We start from the raw sequence: 18893 nt of genomic DNA, 5'->3' as shown, positions 1-18893 counted from the left end.
AAAAACCTGCAAATTGCTTGATTCCTTTCCTGTTTTCCAAAAGAAGCAACATATGTTTGCATTCTTTATCATACTGCTTTGGTGCTGGAAGCCAATAGGTGGCTAGTGGTATTATAAACTTCTTTTCCCTGTTTGATGTGCACTCAATGTTCATTTACCATTTGCTTTTGTCATCTTGTATGCTAACTAGTTAACACCTGAATGTAGCAAGTTACTTAGTTTAGAGTATTCCTGGTATTCATTCACTCATCCATCCATCCATCCATCTGTCCATCTATCCATCCATCTACCCATGCATCCATCCACCTACCCATCCACCCACCCATCCATGCATCTATCCACCCACCCACCCATCCATCCATGCATCCATCTATCCACCTATCCATCTATCTGCCAATCCTTCCACCTACCATCCATCCATCCATCCATCCATGGACCCATCCATCCACCTCTCTGTCCACCCATCCATCCATCCGTCCATCCACCCACCCACCCACCTATCCACCTACCCATCCACCCATCCATCCATTTAATCAGATTTACTGAATAAGAGTACTGGGTGCTGTACTAGGCACAGTAGTGCCTCCTCCACCCCTAGCTTTCAGTCATGCAGACAAATTGATATGTGAGTACAGGGTAGAAAATATGATGGTAGATTTTCCTAAAAGGCTCTTTTGTTGCTTAACCTTTTGATTAGCCACCCAGAGTGGGTTACAATTATACAGCAACTTTAAGAAGGAGTACCCTTGAACTTGAGATTTTCATCTAATCCTCATGAATTCATTTCTCTACACTGACTCGGGCAGATGACCCACCAGAGGCCACTTCAGGTGGTATGTTAGCTGGTTCAGGACTGGGAGCTGCTGTAAAAGATGAGCCCCTCTACAGAGTATGTGCTAAGATTTTTCTTGGCCTTTTCTCTAGCAGGGCCATCGATAAAGCACTGAATAATCACATATAAAGTAAAATAAATCCATAGAACAAGAATGACCTGTTTAAGCCCACATTATACATGGAGACAAATTTGCCTCGGGAGGGCTCCCTCCCCTCAGCTTCTCCGGATGAGGAGGGGGTGCCTAGTGGGATATGAAGCTAGCTGTTTCTGAGATAGGAATCTTGATCAGGCCTCACGGCTGAATTCGGACTACTCTATGAATTCCTGAATTCCTTTTCATTCACATAATTTGTAGAAGTCCTCATTTTGGTGAAAAATAACAAAGGCTTCAAACTTCCTAGAGCTTCACATGCACATCGTAAGCTCCATGTTGTCTTGTCAAAGCTGCTATTCCCCATACATACCTTTGTTTCGGCTTGAATTTTTTTGTTTGAGGAAAAAAAAGTGTTTGCCAACTCACACATTTTCCTTCACCTATAGTCTTCAGTTTGCTTAATCAGGGCTACATAATGCTAAGACAATAATTAGAATGCACTGCAGAAGGACAAATAGAATGTCAGTCTTCGATTTGCTTTTGTTTTTTGTGCTCCGTGGATATTTTTGCATAGACTTCATGAATGACGTTCCCGTCTCTAGTGACCCCAACAAAATGCAGCTATAAAGTTCAGTATACGAAGTTCTGAGCCGGGAACTGGCCCAGGTTCTGATCTGTATCCACCCTGCGAACAGCCAGCTCCGGGCTGTGAGCCATCACTAAGTCTCTCAGGGCTCCTCTTTCCTCAAGTCCAAACGATTGATAATAACTATTTCTAATTTATAACGTTAGTATTTTGCTGTAGCTTTTGCTTTGTTTTGTGCACTATGTGTGTCAAACCTTGTTATTTTGAAGTCCAAACGCCCTTTCATGTTTTTTAATATTGCCCAATTGAAGTACAAGAAAGCTTGGAATTCCTTTTTGGTTGCTGTGAAATGGTGTCTAGCATGATATTCAAGTGGCAGGATAGCTGGAAGACGATCTGACACAGCGAATCTCATCAAATATTTAGCCCTGCATGGCCGCAGATAAATAGCTTTGTAGACCCAGTGGGAACTATTTAAAATTCCCGATCACGTCCTTGCCTGCTGAGGTCAGAACTCTGGGTGGAATCTGATATTCCATAGCATGCTTGTTAGCTTTCTTGCAGGGGCTGCCAGACGTCTAACTTGACTTCTGTTCTCCCCAGTCCGCCAAAACCCAAGGACCCCGCACCTGCACCTGCACCTGCCCCAGGGAGAAATAGCAGTCAGATGGCCGCAGGCCAGAACCAGGCCCAGACGGCGGCCGGCTCCCATCAGCTGTCCGTCGGCCCAGGGCACAACTCCGCTGGCCCTAGCCCGCATACTGTGCGCCGAGGTGAGTAGCCACCTCTACTCCTTCCCCTTAGGGAGGGATGGATGTGCAGACCTCCTTGGGTTAACACAGGGATTCGCGTTGCCAGGCTTCCTGACAGATTATCTGTCTGTTATAAAATGGCAAGCAGAGGAGCAACCTGGCTGGCTTAGTCTGAAGAGCAAGCAACTCTTGATCTCAGAATCTTGAGTTCAAGCCCCACATTGCGTGTAGAGATTACTTAAAGAAAAAAAAATCTTAAAAAAAAAATGGCAAGCAGAAAAATCAATTATTTAAGAGCAAAATCATGGGATGCCTGGGTGGCTCAGCAGTTGAGCATCTGCCTTTGGCTCAGGGCATGTTCCCGGTCTCGGGATCGAGTCCTCCATTGGACTCCCTGCAAGGAGCCTGCTTCTCCCTCTGTCTATGTCTCTGCCTATCTCTATGTCTCTCATGAATAAATAAATAAAATCTTTTTTTAAAAAAAGCAAAATCATTAAAGAGGTAAGAAGACCTGGAATGAGATCTACCCTCTTAAATTTCTACAAGAACTAGGGCACCGTGTGGTGCAGCAGACCTCTAGAACTTACTCATCTTGCATAACTGAAACTTTATGTCTGTTGATTTGCAGCTCTCCTTTATCCCCTCTCTGATGCTCTCTCTCTCTCTCCAGCCCTGGTAACCACCATTCCACTCTGATTCTGTGGCTCTAACTGCTTCGATACTTCATCTAAGGGGAATCATGCAGTACTTGTCTTTTTGGACTGGCTTATTTCACTGAGCATAATGTCCTGCAGCTTCATCCATGTTGTTATATGTGGTTGAACATCCTTTTTTTTTTTTAAGATTTATTTATTTACTCAGAGAGAGAGAGAGAAAGGCAGAGACACAGGCAGAGGGAGAAGCAGGCCCCATGCAGGAAGCCCGATGTGGGACTCGATCCCGGGTCTCCAGGATCACACCCTAGGCTGCAGGCGGCGCCAAACCGCTGTGCCACCGGGGCTGCCCGGAACATCCTTCTTTAAGGCTAAATTATATTCAATATGCCCACATGTTTAATCTAATCATCTGTTGATAGACTTTTAGTCTGTTTCTACAACTTGAGAATAATGCTGCAGAGAACACAGGAGTGCAAATACCTTTTAGAGGTCCTGATTTCAGTTCATTTGGCTAAATACCCGGAAATAGATTTGCTAGATCATGTGGTAGTTCTGTTTTTAGTTTTGGGGGGGGGACCTCCATACTGTTTTCCATAAAGACTGCACCAATCTACATTCCCACCAACAGGGTTCAAGGGTTCCATTTTCTCTACATCAACACTCATTGTCTTTGGGTTTTTTTAATAGTAGCTGTTCTGACAGGTGTGAAGTGGTATCTCACTGTGGTTTTGGTTTGCATCTCCTGAGGATGAGGGATGTCGAGCATCCCTTCCTGTGCCTGTTGGCCATCTGGATAACTTCTTTGGAGAAAGTCTATTCAAGTCTTTAGCTCATTTTAAAGTCAGATTATTAGTTCTTTTGCTATTGAGTTGTAGGTGTTCCTTACATGTTTGGAAATTAACTCCTTATCAGATAGATGGTTTGTGAGTGTTTTCTCCTGTTTTGTGAGTTGCCTCTTCATCTGCCACAACCTTTTGCTGTGCAGAGGCTTTATAGTTTGATGTGGTCCCACACCTCCATTCTTTGCCTGGGCTTTTCACATCATATCCACAAAACCATTGCCAATACTGATGTCATGAAGCCTTCTCCCTATATTTTCTTCAAGGAGTTTGACATTATCAGATCTTATGTTTGTCTTTTTTTTTATTTTTAATCTTATATATTTATCTGAGAGGGAGCAAGCAAGACAGAGCACGGGCAGTAGGGAGGGCCAGAGGGAGAAGCAGATTCCCCACTGAGCAGGGAGCCTGATGCAGGTCTTGTTCCCAGGACCCCAAGATCACGACTTGAACCTAAGGCAGGCGCTCATCCGCTGAGCCACCCAGGCATTCCTGTTTAAGTCTTTAATCCATTTTGAGTTGACTTTTGTTCATGGTGTAAGATAAAGGTCCAGTTTTATTCTTTTGCCTATGGGTATCTTCTTTTCCCAAAACCATCTGTTGATGAAACCATCCTTTCCACTGCATATTTGCAGTGCCCTGTCAACAATCCGCTGGCCGTGTATGCATGGATTTATTTCTGGGCGGTCTATTCTGTTGCACGTGTGGTTCCTCCTTATCATTCAAGTCACAGCTCAGAGATTACCCACTCCATGAGCCCTGCTCATTTACCCATTCTGAACTGATGGCCACCCCTATCCCCTCCACTCACCAAGTCTTCCTATGTCATATCACTCTCTTTCAGGGCATTTTTTTCTTGATCTGAAATTTTTTAATTTTGTTTTTGACCTTTTTGCTAGTCTCCCCTCATAGCTCTTAGAGAGCTGGGATCTTTCCTACCTCACGCACGCACTCCCGTATTCCTAGCCTGTGTCATTGCCTGTCACAGAGTGAACAGCCAATAAATATTTGTGGTCTGGGGGTTCTGAGTGCCACTTACATCTAGAGCAACTAGGTGATGGTCCTGCCTTCCCTGTCTCTTGGAGATCTGGTGATGTCTGGAGACATTTTTGGTTGGCATAGTTAGGGAAGGGAATGTTACTGGCATCTGGTGAGTAGAAGCCAGGGATGCTGGTAAACATCACACAGTGCACCAGCAGCCCCCCACAACAAAGAATTATCTAGCCCCAAATGTCAGTAGTGCTGAGATCAAGAAACTCAGAAAGGGACATGAAAGGGACTAGAAAGGGACATGATTCACTGAAGATGTTTCGAAAACCAATTAAATTCCATGTGAACCAGGCTGCCCTTTGTCTTAACTCCCAACCCCATCTATTTGACTATGGATGATCCTCACTATAAAATGACTTGTGTTTTTGGTAGTTAAAGAAACAATGAATTTGGGGCACCAGGGTGGCTTAGTCAGTTCAGCATCTGCCTTTGGCTCAGGTCATGATCCCAGCGTCCTGGGATTGAGTCCTGCATCAGGATCCTTGCTCAGCAGGGAGTCTGCTTCTCCCTCTCCTTCTGCCTGCCACCCCTTCCTTCCCTGCTCATGTTCTCACACACTCTGCTCTCTTTCTCTCTCTCAAATAAATAAATAAATAAATAAACAAAAAAAAAAAAAAAGAAAGAAAAAGAAAGTTTCTATGAAGGAAGCTCAGTAAATCCAGTTTTACTGAGCTAAGTTTTTCCCTTAATAGATTTCACTTCTTCACCTGTTGATTTCAGTTTAGGGGCAATGCTGTTTAAAAAAAAAAAAACAAAAAACAGAAAACAAAAATTGTGTGTGTGTGTGTGTGTGTTCAGTGAGAATCAAGAATGACCTCAGTGCAGGGATGCCCTCACTCAGAGCATGGCCATGCCTCCCAAGTTACCATGTGTGCCTAGGAACTGCCACATAGGGAATAGTAGGAGGCACTGGCCCATGTGCTCCCAAAGACCATTCCCAAGTCTAATGAGAAACAAAGGTGGATGGGCCAGGTAGGGCAGAGCCAGGTGAGTGAGTAGTAGAACCACAAGCAGGGGGCAGCCGTGCTAGATGAGCTGCGTACTGTACAAAGCCAGCCTTTCAGAAGGTTGTTTGGCCTTGATGCAAGCTGCACCGGCTGTTGCTCTGATGCCCCCAAAGTGACAAGGCCCCATCCAGGGGGTAGCAGAGGCCACAGGGACAGCCAACTTCAGGAGATTTGGATACTCTGGCGTGGTCTGGTCAATGCTGCTCATGGCGAGGGACAATTGTGATAAATGGCAAAAGGCCTCGGACTTCAAAGTTTGAGCTGTAGCTTTTGCCTAAAGTCACATCTAGCTGGTTGTATTAAAGGCTGGTAATTGGGATCCCTGTGTGGCTCAGCGGTTTAGCGCCTGCCTTTGGCCCAGGGTGTGATCCTGGAGACCCGGGATTGAGTCCCATGTCGGGCTCCCGGTGCATGGAGCCTGCTTCTCCCTCTGCTTATGTCTCTGCCTCTCTCTCTCTGTGACTATCATAAATAAATAAAAATTAAAAAAAAATTAAAAAAAATAAAGGCTGGTAATTGAGCCTCTCCTAACTGAGTCCCTGTAAATATAAAGGAGAAATAAAAATGCATTCTTGAGGGGTGCATTGTGGGAATGCCCATGAAAGCACCATCTCTCTAAAGTGCAACACATTAGGTGGAATTTTTATACATTACAGGCAGGGAAGCGAAGTCAGGTACACTGCTTGGTTATGGACCCCATGTGGTCCTTCTTAAGGCAAGTGCTCTCCCCTGAGCCACCATCATCTTCATCTGTCCCCCCCACTGATCCTGGAGGGTAGTTAGGTCTTCTCCGCCTGGGTTCCTATGACACTGCTTCCAGGTTGAGGCTCTCCTTATGGCCACACTCGGAGTGTCTCCTCCTTCCCCAAACCCCAGATCTCCGGCGTCCTCCCAGGACAGTGTGGTCTTTCTACCCCTGCCTCAGCCTCCCCAGACTTTCGTAGGCAGTCTCAGACAAGGCCCACCATTCTCCCATGGCCCCGGCACCCAACTCTCCCACCTCCTCTTCTGATTCCCTCAGCACCCTTTAATGTCAGGAATGGTTCTTTTCTTCGCTGTGAATTTACAATTAACATTCCTCAGAATAGAAAACTAGACATTCTTCTTTTTAAGTTGCTCGTGGTAACCAGAGTATGGCTGCTATTCCACAGATTCCGTCTTTTGTCGGCTGGCTGGTTGTTTCTGTGGGAAAAGGTCTTCCAGGGTCCAGGGTCAAAAGTTCTAGGCCAGCAGGGCAGAGCAAACTTTATACCCTTTTCATTCCTGAACTCTGGGCCCTGTGAGCAGGGAGCCAGGCAATGTTGGAAGGAGAAAGGAGATGAAAGAATCCAAAAAGTCCACAGAACATGGTTGTGAGTCTCTGTCTACCAGTTTCTAGTCGTGTGATCTTTTGCAAGCACCTCTCTGAGCCTCAGTTTTCTCCACCTTGGATATAACACTGCCTGTCTTGCAGGGAGCTAATGGGACTTAAATGGAACTTGAATTTATGCAAGGGCCCTAACTTGGTGCTGGTGACCTGGGGTAAATGATACTCTTTAGTTTCCTTATCCCTTTTTGGGAAGATTAGTAGGATCTCAGTACAATTTGAAAAATGCTAACATCTCTCCTTTCCACCCACCTCTCCCAGCCCCAAACCAGGTCTCCAGACCTGTTGTTTTCCAGTTGGCCCTCCTCGGTACCAAATTCTGCCCCCACGCCCCCTTGGTGATGCCAATCTCAGCTGATACAGGGAGGGTGATGATGTGCTTCAGCTCTCCTTCCGGAAATCGAGCTATTGCAGCTCTTCTAGACTTACTGATACTTCTATCCAGAGCCTATCTGTTCATTCAAATGACTCTGGAATTGGTAGAATGTCAGTTATTAAAAAAAAAAAAAAATCAAGCCCCCTAGGAGAAGCCCCTTAGGAGAAACCAGCTTGGGACGCCTGGTGGCTCAGAGATTGAGTGTCTGCCTTTGGCTCAGGGCATGATCCCGCGGTCCTGGGATCGAGTCCCACATCAGGCTCCCTGCAGGGAGCCTGCTTCTCCCCCTACCTGTGTCTCTGCCTCTCTGTCTGTGTCTCTCATGGATAAATATATAAAATCTTTTTTAAAAATTTTTTTAAAAAAGAACAAGCCGGCTTAGGGTAAGGAGCCATGGTAGGTAGAGGCAGATCAGTCATGTTTGGGGGTCACCCCCTCAGCTGTTCTTGCTTCTCCCCATTTTTTCTAGGCTCTCAGGTCATGCAGGGAAGCTCAATGAACTTAGGGCAGAGATTCCGTGTAGGGAGGCAGCCCCTGTTCACTGATTTCTTTCCTTATTGAACTTTTAAAACAACAGATCTCAGTGCACCTGGCTGCCTCAGTGGGGAGAGCATCCAACTCTTGAATTTGGGGTCATGAGTTCAAGCCCCCAATTAGGGTGATTAGTTCACCCTAATCGGGTATAGAGATTATTAAATCTTTAAAAATCAAACAACAGATCTTAAAAGGTGTGTGTGTATATATATATATATATATATATATATATATATATATATATAGTACTTTTTGTTTTTTAAACTGTAAACCTGTTATTTGGAAATAATATTAGATTTCCAGAGAAGTTGCGGAGGCAGTGCTAGTTGTTCCCATATTCTCCTCACCCACTTCTCCTACCGTTAACATCCCAGGTCCCCGTTGTCTCATCTTCCTGAGTCTCCTCTGGGCTGGGACAGTTTCTCTGAAAACCCTCTGTGTGTTTTCATGGCCTTGACAGCTTGAGGGAGGGCTGTTCTGGCCTTTTGAAGGAAGGATGTCCTCAGTTCAGGTTCATTAACTGCCATTCTCTTGGTCAGACTGGGCCTGGGCTTGTAGGAGGGAGGGAGACCACGGAGGTGAAGAGCCCTCCTGGTGGCATCCTTCCATGGGATGCATGGCAGCGACATGGCTTCCTGCCACCAAAGCTCACCTGATCAAGGTGGTGTTGGCTCTCACTGCGCTGTGCTTACTGAAAGTTGTTTTCCCCTCTGTGCAGCTGTTAAAAAACCTGCTCCTGCACCCCCGAAGCCAGGAAACCCACCTCCCGGCCATCCCGGGGGCCAGAGTTCTCCAGGAGCATCTCAGCACCCACCCAGTCTGTCACCAAAGCCAGCCACCCGAAGCCCTTCCCCTCCCGCCCAGCACACAGGCCAGGCTCCAGCCCAGCCGTGCGCCACCTCACAGCCCTCTGCACCCCGGAGGTACTCCAGCAGCCTGTCCCCGATTCAAGCTCCCAGCCACCCACCGCCACAGCCCCCGACGCAGGCCGCGCTGCCCGGGCACATCAAACCGAGTGGCCAGGGCCCACCCACCCCCGGGGCCCTGCTCGGTGAGCCTGGACTGGAGCAGCCACCTCACACCCCGCCCCAGACTCCAACGCCCCCCAGTACCCCACCTCTAGGGAAACAGAACCCCAGCCTACCAGCTTCTCAGACCCAGCCGGTGAGTAACCCTGAGACTGCACAGCCACATGCCGGGACCTTACCGAGACCGAGACCAGTCCCAAAGCCGAGGAACCGGCCCAGCGTGCCTCCACCGCCCCATCCTCCCGGTGCCCACTCAGCTGGGGACAGCGCCCTCGCCAACGCAGCTCCCACCGCTTCCAAAATAGTGACAGGTAAGTAAGAAATCAGCTCAGACCTTTCCCCCATCCGTGCTGCAGTGCTTCTGTACTCTCACCTTTCGTGTGGATCTTGGTTTATAGCAGGAGGGCAGCAAACTATAGCCACTGGCCCAATCTGGCCCGTAGCCCATTTTTGTAAATAAAGTTTTATTGGGACGCAGCCACTCTGATTTGTTTACACTCTGATTTGTTTGGTCTTTGGCTGCTTTAGTGCTCAGGTAGCAGTTGTATAGTCCTTTCGAGAGCGTTTGGAGTACTTAGAGCCCAAAAATATTTAATACCTGACCTGGCCCTTGAAGTTAGCTGGCCTCTGATTTATAGTTTCATTATGTGTTTAAGACCTGTCTACATTTACAGTTTTCAAAGTATAATGGCCTAATTCAGGTGGAAGGTATTGTACCACATGAGCATGAAATTCATTTCTTAGCGAATTCCTCATTATTTACCTTCAAAGGTAAAAATGTTCGTAGTAAGTGAAGGATTTCAGCTATAACTTTAAAAAACATGATTTGTACCCATTTGGATGCTCCAGGAAGGGAGGTCTTAGGGTGTGATCACATCAGAGTGCCAGCCTCGAGGGGTGAGGGAGGGAAGGAGCAAGAATTTCCCACAATTCCCATGGAAACGTGTTTTGGGTAGTGGTGATTGTGCAGATTTCAGTGGACTACCCAATGGAGTGGTTTTTTCAGGCAGTCCACAACATGATCGTTTTATTTAATTATGATACCTTTTAAAAATTCCACCCCAACAGCTCCAACACACTATTTGATTTAAGGATGCGGTGGCTGGGGTTTTTTAATGTGTTTTTAAAATGGCAGTTAGGAGCTTTGAATCACAACAGCTTAGTTTTAAATTTTCTATGGGAAGCTAGTTTTAGAGAAGAAGCTGAAATATACTTCTGGGCTGTCCAGCTGTATGGCACGACTTCTCTGCTGAAACGAACCAATGGTATACTCCAAACTGGTACCCCAAATGATGAGGGTTATCCAATTAGTCTATCTTTTGATAACCCTTTCTTTTGTTTTTTTCAGGAATATATTGCATAAATGCACATATTATAAATGGTTGATGATTTCTGATGACATTCCAACTTTTATTTGTAAAAAACAAAGCCATATTGGTGTGTTTGTTTGTTTGTCTCCCAATAGATGCTCTCACAGGTGGGGAAGGTCCCCAGGACTAAGGTGTGTAACCCCCAAGCAGCTCGCACCACAGCTCCAAATGCTCCTGCTTAGCCGTGTTTTGCATATGTGCTTTTGACCGTGTGCTCAGGAGCAGCTACTTGACCCCTGTGCCATCCGTTCTGTAGCATTAGACATTACTTTTGTTCTCATCAAAAGCATTTCAAGCCACAGGGCTCCATATTCAAGAGGTAGATGTCAGTAGATTGAGAACCCGATTTCAAGCTACTCTTACAAGAATGCTAGAAGTGTCTTCTTTCTTGTTGGTAAGCCTTTCATAAAGGGTCCTGCTCTTCTTGGTGATTTACCTGTCATTGATTGACACATCACATCCAACCAAAGAGGACTTGGGTACAGTCAGCACAGGAAATTGTGTCCCCTTTCCCTGTGTCTTGAGCTTTAATTTTTTAATTGTGTATCTTAAGTGCAAGTTAACTGCATGGAGCTTCTTAATTTGAAATTGTCAGGACCAAAAAAAAAAATCTTCCTCCGAAGATCCTACACTAAATTCCTTTGCATTCCAGCCTGCTTACGTTTTGCTTTCTTAAACCATATGAGCTTTTCAAAGGGCACCATGATGCTCGTCTGCGTCCTGCCTTCGGGACCACATTTGGACACCGGAAGGCTCTCATGACTTGTAGCATTGCTCTAATCGGCTGAGCTGAGCCTCAAACCTTTGGTGGCCTACTTCACCAGAGTATTTGCAGCTTTGGTCTGAGTAGGACTTTTTGGAGAAACCAGAAAGGGAAACTAGAGTGCAACCTTTAAGACTCAGAGGAGGGCACAGGCATGAGTTCCCCCTCCCGACTCCTTATAAGCCAGAAGCCCAGGGTTGCCCGCATGCACAAGCCCTCACTGAGCCTTTTAACACTTCAATACTTATGGCACATCAAAATTCCAGGCCTCTCCTCCCACACTCGATCTTTCCTTCTTTTTAGACTGAAAACTATGATCCAGAATCATGTCTGTTCTTTAATACCATTCTCACCTCAAGTGTATTTATTCTAGAAAGCTATCCTATTGACCCTTATAACACCATGATGCTCTGTACTTTATAATTATCAGAGCAGGGAAATTGTATATGAAAACTACTTTTCCTTAAGATATTAGCCAAGTTTTTAAAAACCAATCTATGTTATGAAGTCTCCTAAACTCAAGAAATCCCAGGTTGCCGCAATTACTTTTGTGTTGCAGAATTAACTTTTAATTGGCTTAAAATCACCCAGACTGCCAACTGGGAGCACACAAAAGGCCACCATTTAGGATTCACGAGTATTGAGCAAGCCCCAATTATTAACCATTCTTGGATACAGCCATGGAGTATTTCAAGAAGAAAAAAACAGAAAATGTAACTTCCTTGGAAAGCTGTTCTTTCTTATGACATCATGTTTTCACATGGAAAACTGTAGGCAGATTTCTAGAAATAGGTTATTTGTTTAGAGCATTTAATCCCAAAAAGTTGAAGTGAGGCCTGGGGATTCAGATAAACTCTTGGGGGAGAGTGTTGTTGCCAGGTGGCTTAGGCAGCCAACCTGTGGCAGCTCAACACCAGCCCGGGAGAAACCGAGGGATCCTGGTGTTGCTTGACTCTCTTCCTTAGCGTTACCATAGAAAACGTGACAAGGCTTTTAGCTTTGAAAGTAAAAGAATTTACATCTTGCTGTTTTTAAAGTAATAGATTTTAGCCAAGAGTGTTCTAATTGCAACATTTTATTAAATAATTTAGATGTATGACCTGCCATATTCAGTAAGAACTGAAATTGGAATATTTGATGGTAAGGAAAAGGCACCTGATTGGCCAAAGCATTTGTGCTACTTTATGATCATGTTTGTGCACTAACGCCTGTTACTAACCGGGCACCCTAACCCTGCCTGCTTGCGCCCCTACTAATACCGCATGTACTAAAGGAGCCTGGCGTCCTTCATGCTTGCTGTCAATCACTCTGAATATGAAGTGTGTTCACAGACGTGTGACAGGCGGCCACAGGGCTGGCCCAGTAACTTCTCTCACTTTTGTTCTTTTCTATACCGGGCAGGCTTGAGGTCTAGTAGCAAGAAGACATTGTAGACTCGGACATGCCCGAATCAGAATGGTCACTCCCCCTGTAACATGAGACGCAGCACAAGCTGGCTGATCCATAGAAGGGTGACATTTGTCAGAATTTCTGCTGAAGGGATTAAAGCAGATAAAATAAGAAAACCTCTTACAGTTCTTAATACACATGGGGTCCTGAGTAAATGGTAGCTATTCATGATGGTTCTTATCTTGGAAAAAAACAGATACTCAGAGTTACGTATTAGATTCATATGTCAATGCTTTAAAGATACATATGCGCAGACCCAGCCTTCTAGAACCCAGACACAGGAGGGCTGGGACCCTGGCATCCATATTTAGATTCTCATGTGCCACTTGGTTTTCCCAATATTGGTTCTTTCATGGCTTAAAGAGACAATGCTCAGGAGTAGAAGATATTTCTTAATATTTCATGGTATTTCCTGAGCCTGAGAATACCCACGAGCCATCCATCCTCTGTGCAGTGGTAACGCCATGTCACTCTCCGAGTCATCCTTGACCACTCGACACTCTGCTCTTATCACAGTGTTCTTTTTAAGAAACTAACCTCTTTTTGTATACTGAAAGAAACACATTTAAAAAAAATTAACTGGATATTAAAGGAGATTTGGAAACTAGAAATAATAAGAAGGCACTCTTCTACAGGTGAAGAAGTTCACTACTCATAATTCTATTTTTTTCTCCATTTTTTTTCCTGAAAGTCCAGGGTGTGTGTGATCATAATTATTTTGCATATATAGATTTTGATCTTGCATTTTTTCTATTACCTTTACATCATATGCCCCTTCCCATGTTATGATAGTTTTTATAACTGTCTTTTCAAATGACTGCATAAAGATAAGCAGGCATATTTTTGCTTGTAGCTGGACATTTCAGTGGCTTCTGCTTCTACTTACAGCTTATTTTTCATAACTATTAAACTAGTTTTAATAACTAGTTTTTAATAACCAGATATCAAAATCATGTCAAGGTAAATATCCAATGAGACCTGAATAGAATCTCTCCTTTGACTAAAATAGTAAAAAAATGCTGAAAATTCTCTGGCAGACCAGAAGGGCTCCAACACCCTAGCGAGGAGCAGGAGTTAGTCATTCTTTCAGAGTCTAAGTTACAGATTGGTCAGGTGGGAATGTCCATTTGCCCTGTGGCTGTGCCAGAAAAGTGTAGTTTCAAGAATGTATTTGGGTCTGTTACCTATCAGAGTGGCCATCCAAATATCCTTGGACTGTTTGAAAGGCAGTCCTAGAGCACATATTTGAAGGACAACCTAGAGCATATATTCAAAATTGTTGAAATGACATATAAACCTTGTTAGGACCATACCCTAAATTACTGAGTGCCTGTTCTGTCTCCTGAGGGCCCACTTCCTTGATAACAGATACACAAAAAAGGAAGGACCCTGGATAGATTTGTCCAAGCCCCTGATTAGGGATACCATTCTGCCTGGAGGGGACACAGCATGCTGGGTTTTTGGTTTTTTAATATAATCTCAGTCATGTGACCTTAGCTCCAAGCTATATGCTCAAAGACCAGCCCTTCTTAGAATGCATATAATGAAAAATGATGCCTTATGTAAGTTTACAGCCAAAAGGTTTCCTACGACGAACCAGAGTGTTTAAGACTCAAGTATTATATCCTCAGGTACTGTCTTCTCTATCCGGACCCTCACCCAAAGACGCACAAACTCCTGTGGGTTGGAGGGAAAGGGCTATCCCAATGAAAAACATGCAAACCAGTCTGGCTCTGATCCTCTGTGAGGAGCTGATTTTCTCAGAGTCCCCCTCTCTTACCTCTGTGGTGACACTCTGCTGCCTTGGGGTCATTTCCTGGGGGCCAGTGAGCTGACATGATGATGTGTGTGGGGCTCTTAGTAACCACATTTGGTTTGCAGGAGCTGCTCAGTAGGTGCCAGCCACTGTAGTGAAGAGTAGTCTCCTTCTGAAAGCTGGCTCTGTACACATGCTGATTCTTACTGCTTTTTGTGTGTGAACGGATTTGCTGTCTTCTTTTTAAAAATGGTTCAGCCAGCCCGGCTGGCCCAGTCAGTGGAGCATGTGGCTCTTGATCTCAGAGTCATGAGTTGAAGCCCCATGTTGGGGGCTTTTAAATTTTTTTTTTAAAATAATGAAATCATAAATAAAAATAAAATCAGCTACCTTTAAAAAATTAAAAATAAAAATAATTCATGTAAGGGGGGATAGGCTGGGAAGTACCTGCCAACCTCAGGCAAACCAGGGCAAGCAGGCAGCAGGCAGAAGCAGGGAATGTCCCTAATGCTCCCACCACACATTTTTTTTTCCTAAGTGTAGAACTTCTGTGTGTTCATCATAAATAGAGAATATCAGGAAAGTACAAATCCAGAAATTACTTATATGTGATGAAAGAAAGAAAGAAAGTTTGTCTTCTGGAAAGGATCTGTGGCTGATCGGTGTTGGTTTGCATGTAAATCCACATATTAACAAGTAGAAATCTAATCAGTACGTAGAGTGCTTTTGCATCACGCATCCCCCACCAGGCATGGCAGCTCCATAGACTCTGGTAAACTCTTTGGGCTAAAAAGGGATGCTGACTGATTGCACCATCTGTCTTATTGGGTTAGGGTTTGAATTTGCAATGGATTTCTTGTACTAGTCTTGTCTTGGAGACATGACTACTCTACCTGAGGCTATAGGAGAAGAGAATTGGGAAGATGGTTGGGCTGGATGGCTCTTCATCATCTATCCATCCAACTGGCCAGCCACAAAATATATTGAGAATCAGCCAGTAAGAAGCCACTGTTCTAAGCACTGGAGATGCACTGAACAAGACAGACACAGTCCCTGCTCCCATGACTTCCTTTCTGCTGAGGTCAAGTCTGAGACCTTTGGATCCCTATTCTGTGCACACAGACCACCCTTGACTGCACCACTGGACAATGCCACAATGCAGCACAATTCAGTTGGTTTTACAATTATCGTAAGACCTGAATTGTCAAGTGCGTTGCGCACTTGAACTCTCTGACACCTTGGCACCTCCACAAAATCTAGAAGTTTCTCTTGAGTTGTGATGCATAGGAAACTTTGAGGGCTGGGTCAGCCAACGCAGGAGCCATTGTGAGAAAAGGGAGTAAATAGATTTCACAGCTCAGAACTGTAGGGTTGTACAGGAGCAGGAACCAGCCTCAAAGCAGTGACCCCCACCTCACCCCCGTGAAGTGCACCTGCATTTGCCACTGGCCAGTGTGGAGGAGCAGGTGAAAGAGAAGCACTGTCAAAAGTGGCTCCCAGTGAGGGGAGACAGGACAGCTGTTAAGCATAACAGGAAAGCTTCCCAGCACACCCACTCTAGCCCAGCAATGTGGAAGTGCAGCAGATCTGAACATCTCCCTTCTCTCCTGTGCCAGCCTTAAAACCTCTAACTAGGCTCTCACAATTTGCTAGAACACAATCCTACTAGAGAAGCAAATGATTGTCTTTATTCGAGGCCATCTCCCCCATTGGACTGCCAGCTTCACTAAAGCTGTGTCTGGCTTGTTCACTCTTGTGCCCTCTCAGGTAGATGCTCAGTAAGTACTTAGTCACGAATGAATGCATCTGAGACTCCCTGGCCTCCCCAGGAGGCTGGCTGTGACAGGTGAAGATGTCTTTTGTGGGTTTAGGAGTGACGGACTGACAGCTTGAGGATTAACACTTGCCCTCTCTCTAAGGGAATTCCAGCCAACATAATAAGACATGAAAAAGGAACTGGAGTATAAGAAGGAGAAGAGAAAATCAGTATTTGGGGGAGGTTGGTGATCTACCTCGGTGATTGTCAGCCAGGAGTTGACATGGCACATTGGAGTGTCTGGAGACATCTTTGTCACACTGGGGGAGAGAGGGCTGTCTGCCACTGGCATCTCATGCATGAAGGCCAGGACGGCTTCCGCACATCCTGCACTGCACAGGACGGCCCCAGACGAGGTGGCTCTCTCCTGTGAGGCACACCTGTCCATGCAGCCCTGACCTGTGAGGAGGCTTTAGTTAGTGCATGAGAGGCTTGGTGAGAATGGGGTTTCCTCTCCTCGGTCAGAGCGAGCGCCCCCCACCCTCCCCGCAAGGGCTGCATCTCTGAGGGCTGCCCTGGGGTCTGAGCAGCTTGACTCCACTTCCAGGGGCTGAGCGTGCCTGTAGTGAGTGAAGGTGTGTGTGCATGGGCTGACTCGGACTCTCCAGCTTCTCTCCTCGAGTGCCGTCAGGCAGCCCCATGGGTGTTCCCACACGTTGACAGCATGTCTCCTATTTTTGTCCAGACGCCAGTTCTAGACTTTCAGAGCCACTTCGCAGCACCTTTCCTGACATGCATTCAGACTCAGCAAGCAAAGACCTGCCCGGACGCATTCTGTTGGACATAGACAATGATACAGAAAGCACCGCCCTGTGAAGAAAGCCGCCTCACCCCCGCCCCGACCCCCTCCACCCTGGTGAGCGGAACCGGGGCAGGTGCACACTTCTCTCTGCAGACCAAACAGTGAAGAGCTTTCAGTGAAGGGAAAAGAAGGCCCGGCATGCAGGCCTTCGCCTCCCCACAGCCCGAGGAGAAGGTGGAGGCTGACACTTTAAGCTGAATGACCTGTGTCTTGAAGAAGTTGGCTTTCTTTACGTGGGAAAGAAATCATGCCAAAAAAAAAAAAAAAAAATTAAAAAGAAAGAAAAAGAAAAAAGTACCTAGAATGGAAAGAGTATTATCGCTGAGACGTGTAGGAAGCTTTGCCACTGCCATCAAGGTGGGTGACACAAAAGGCAATCTGGAATGAAGAAGCAGCAGCGCGTGAACTGTCTATTTAATAAAATACATTCATTATGCAAATCTCCTACTTCCTGCTACTTGGACTCTCATTCTTATAGATTAGGAGGGAGGTTCCTCTCTTTCACAATTGCTGCAGAATCGTTTTGTATGAAGTATGGTCGTGCCTCCCCGACCCCCTCAAAACCATGAGCATCGATGGTGACTGCTGGATCCGTCACCTTAGCAAACTGGATGTGACTTGTGCCTTGTTGGATTGCCAGAATGTAGAAAGAAATGTACTGTTCTTTTTTTTTTTTTTAAACAATGTAATTGCTACTTGATAAGGACCGAACATTATTTTAGTTTCATGTTTAATTTGAATTAAATATATTCTGTGGTTTATATGAAAACTTTATAATTCTCAGAAGCAAAACTGTAGCTTGTGTGTATGTGTGTGCATGCATGTTGTCACTTAACCAAGTGGAATTTGGGTGAGACATCTGGGGGTCTGACTGTGATTCTAGAAGTCTGAGGGCATGGAGAGCAAGGTCACAATGGTGACACCAGCCACCAGGTGCCCCAGAAACCTCCTGGACTGTCCCCAGTGAATGTGATGTAGTCGGGCTCTTCCTTTGCACCTACCAGTCCTGACACCCTTTCTTGTCCACCTAGAGACACCGAGAACAGTCAACCCCACAGGGGTACAGAGACTGGGAGACTCCTGCCTTCCCAGGTTTGAAATACTCGGGAAGAGCGGATGGGGAGATGGCACAGGGTGAGTCCCCACAATCTGGATGGCTGTTGTGAGGACAGCCCCTTACGGTGGCCCAGATTTGGTTGGTCTTCCGTTGGGAACAGAGAGAGGGACACAACGCTGCCAGTGTTGGCTGCCCTGAGCCATTCCATTGGTAGAGTTTTTTGCCAGACACATCAGTGACCTGTCCCTTGCTTAGAAGACATCGGCCCCTTGTGCTCACTTCAGCAGCACATACATTAAAATTGGAACGATACAGAAGACACTGGCGCTCCTTGAAAAGTTTAACTTGAAAAGGGCAATCATTTTTTCTCCTTGTAGCTCAAAGATCCCTGTGCCCACAAAGTGCTTCCTGCACGTACTAGTTACATTGAAAAATAGATACCCATAAGGCCATTTCCCCCTGTACCTTAAGTTTATATTTGCTTAAGGCTCACTCTCTCCTTCCACAGACCCCCTCCCCCTGCGCTGTAGAACAAGCCCCCTGCAGAAAGCAAGGGTCTCCGTGTCAATCACCCGTCAGCACTGGGCCCCTCCTCCAGGGAGCCCGATGCCCGCAGTGAGGCATCTCCGCGGCACCTTGGACCTGCTTCCTCCGCAGAGACACTGCTTGCCGAGGAGGTGGGGTGGGCGCCAGGGGACCAGGAAGGTCCGGGCTGGATGTTCTCCCCAGAATGGCACACGTGTTGTTGTTTTCTTGC

At 45.9% G+C, this 18893-nt stretch overlaps 1 protein-coding gene across 3 annotated transcripts in view; it reads left to right on the top strand.

Moving 5' to 3' along the window:
• Positions 1–17848, top strand: part of ARHGAP17 (Rho GTPase activating protein 17) — a 93407-nt gene extending 75559 nt beyond the window's left edge. For all 3 annotated transcript variants that reach the window (XM_077907087.1, XM_077907085.1, XM_077907088.1), the window contains 3 exons: positions 2119–2288; positions 8814–9434; positions 16963–17848. In XM_077907087.1, coding sequence (XP_077763213.1) covers positions 2119–2288; positions 8814–9434; positions 16963–17093 — 922 coding nt within the window. In that variant the 3' untranslated portion in view covers positions 17094–17848. The remainder of the gene's footprint in view (positions 1–2118; positions 2289–8813; positions 9435–16962) is intronic.
• Positions 17849–18893: the final 1045 nt, after the last annotated feature.

This window comes from Canis aureus, chromosome 8 (genome assembly GCF_053574225.1).
Source record: "Canis aureus isolate CA01 chromosome 8, VMU_Caureus_v.1.0, whole genome shotgun sequence".
Classification (NCBI taxonomy): Eukaryota; Metazoa; Chordata; class Mammalia; order Carnivora; family Canidae; genus Canis; species Canis aureus.
Note: the sequence above shows the minus strand (reverse complement) of the source record. Positions and strands in the feature narration are given on the sequence as shown.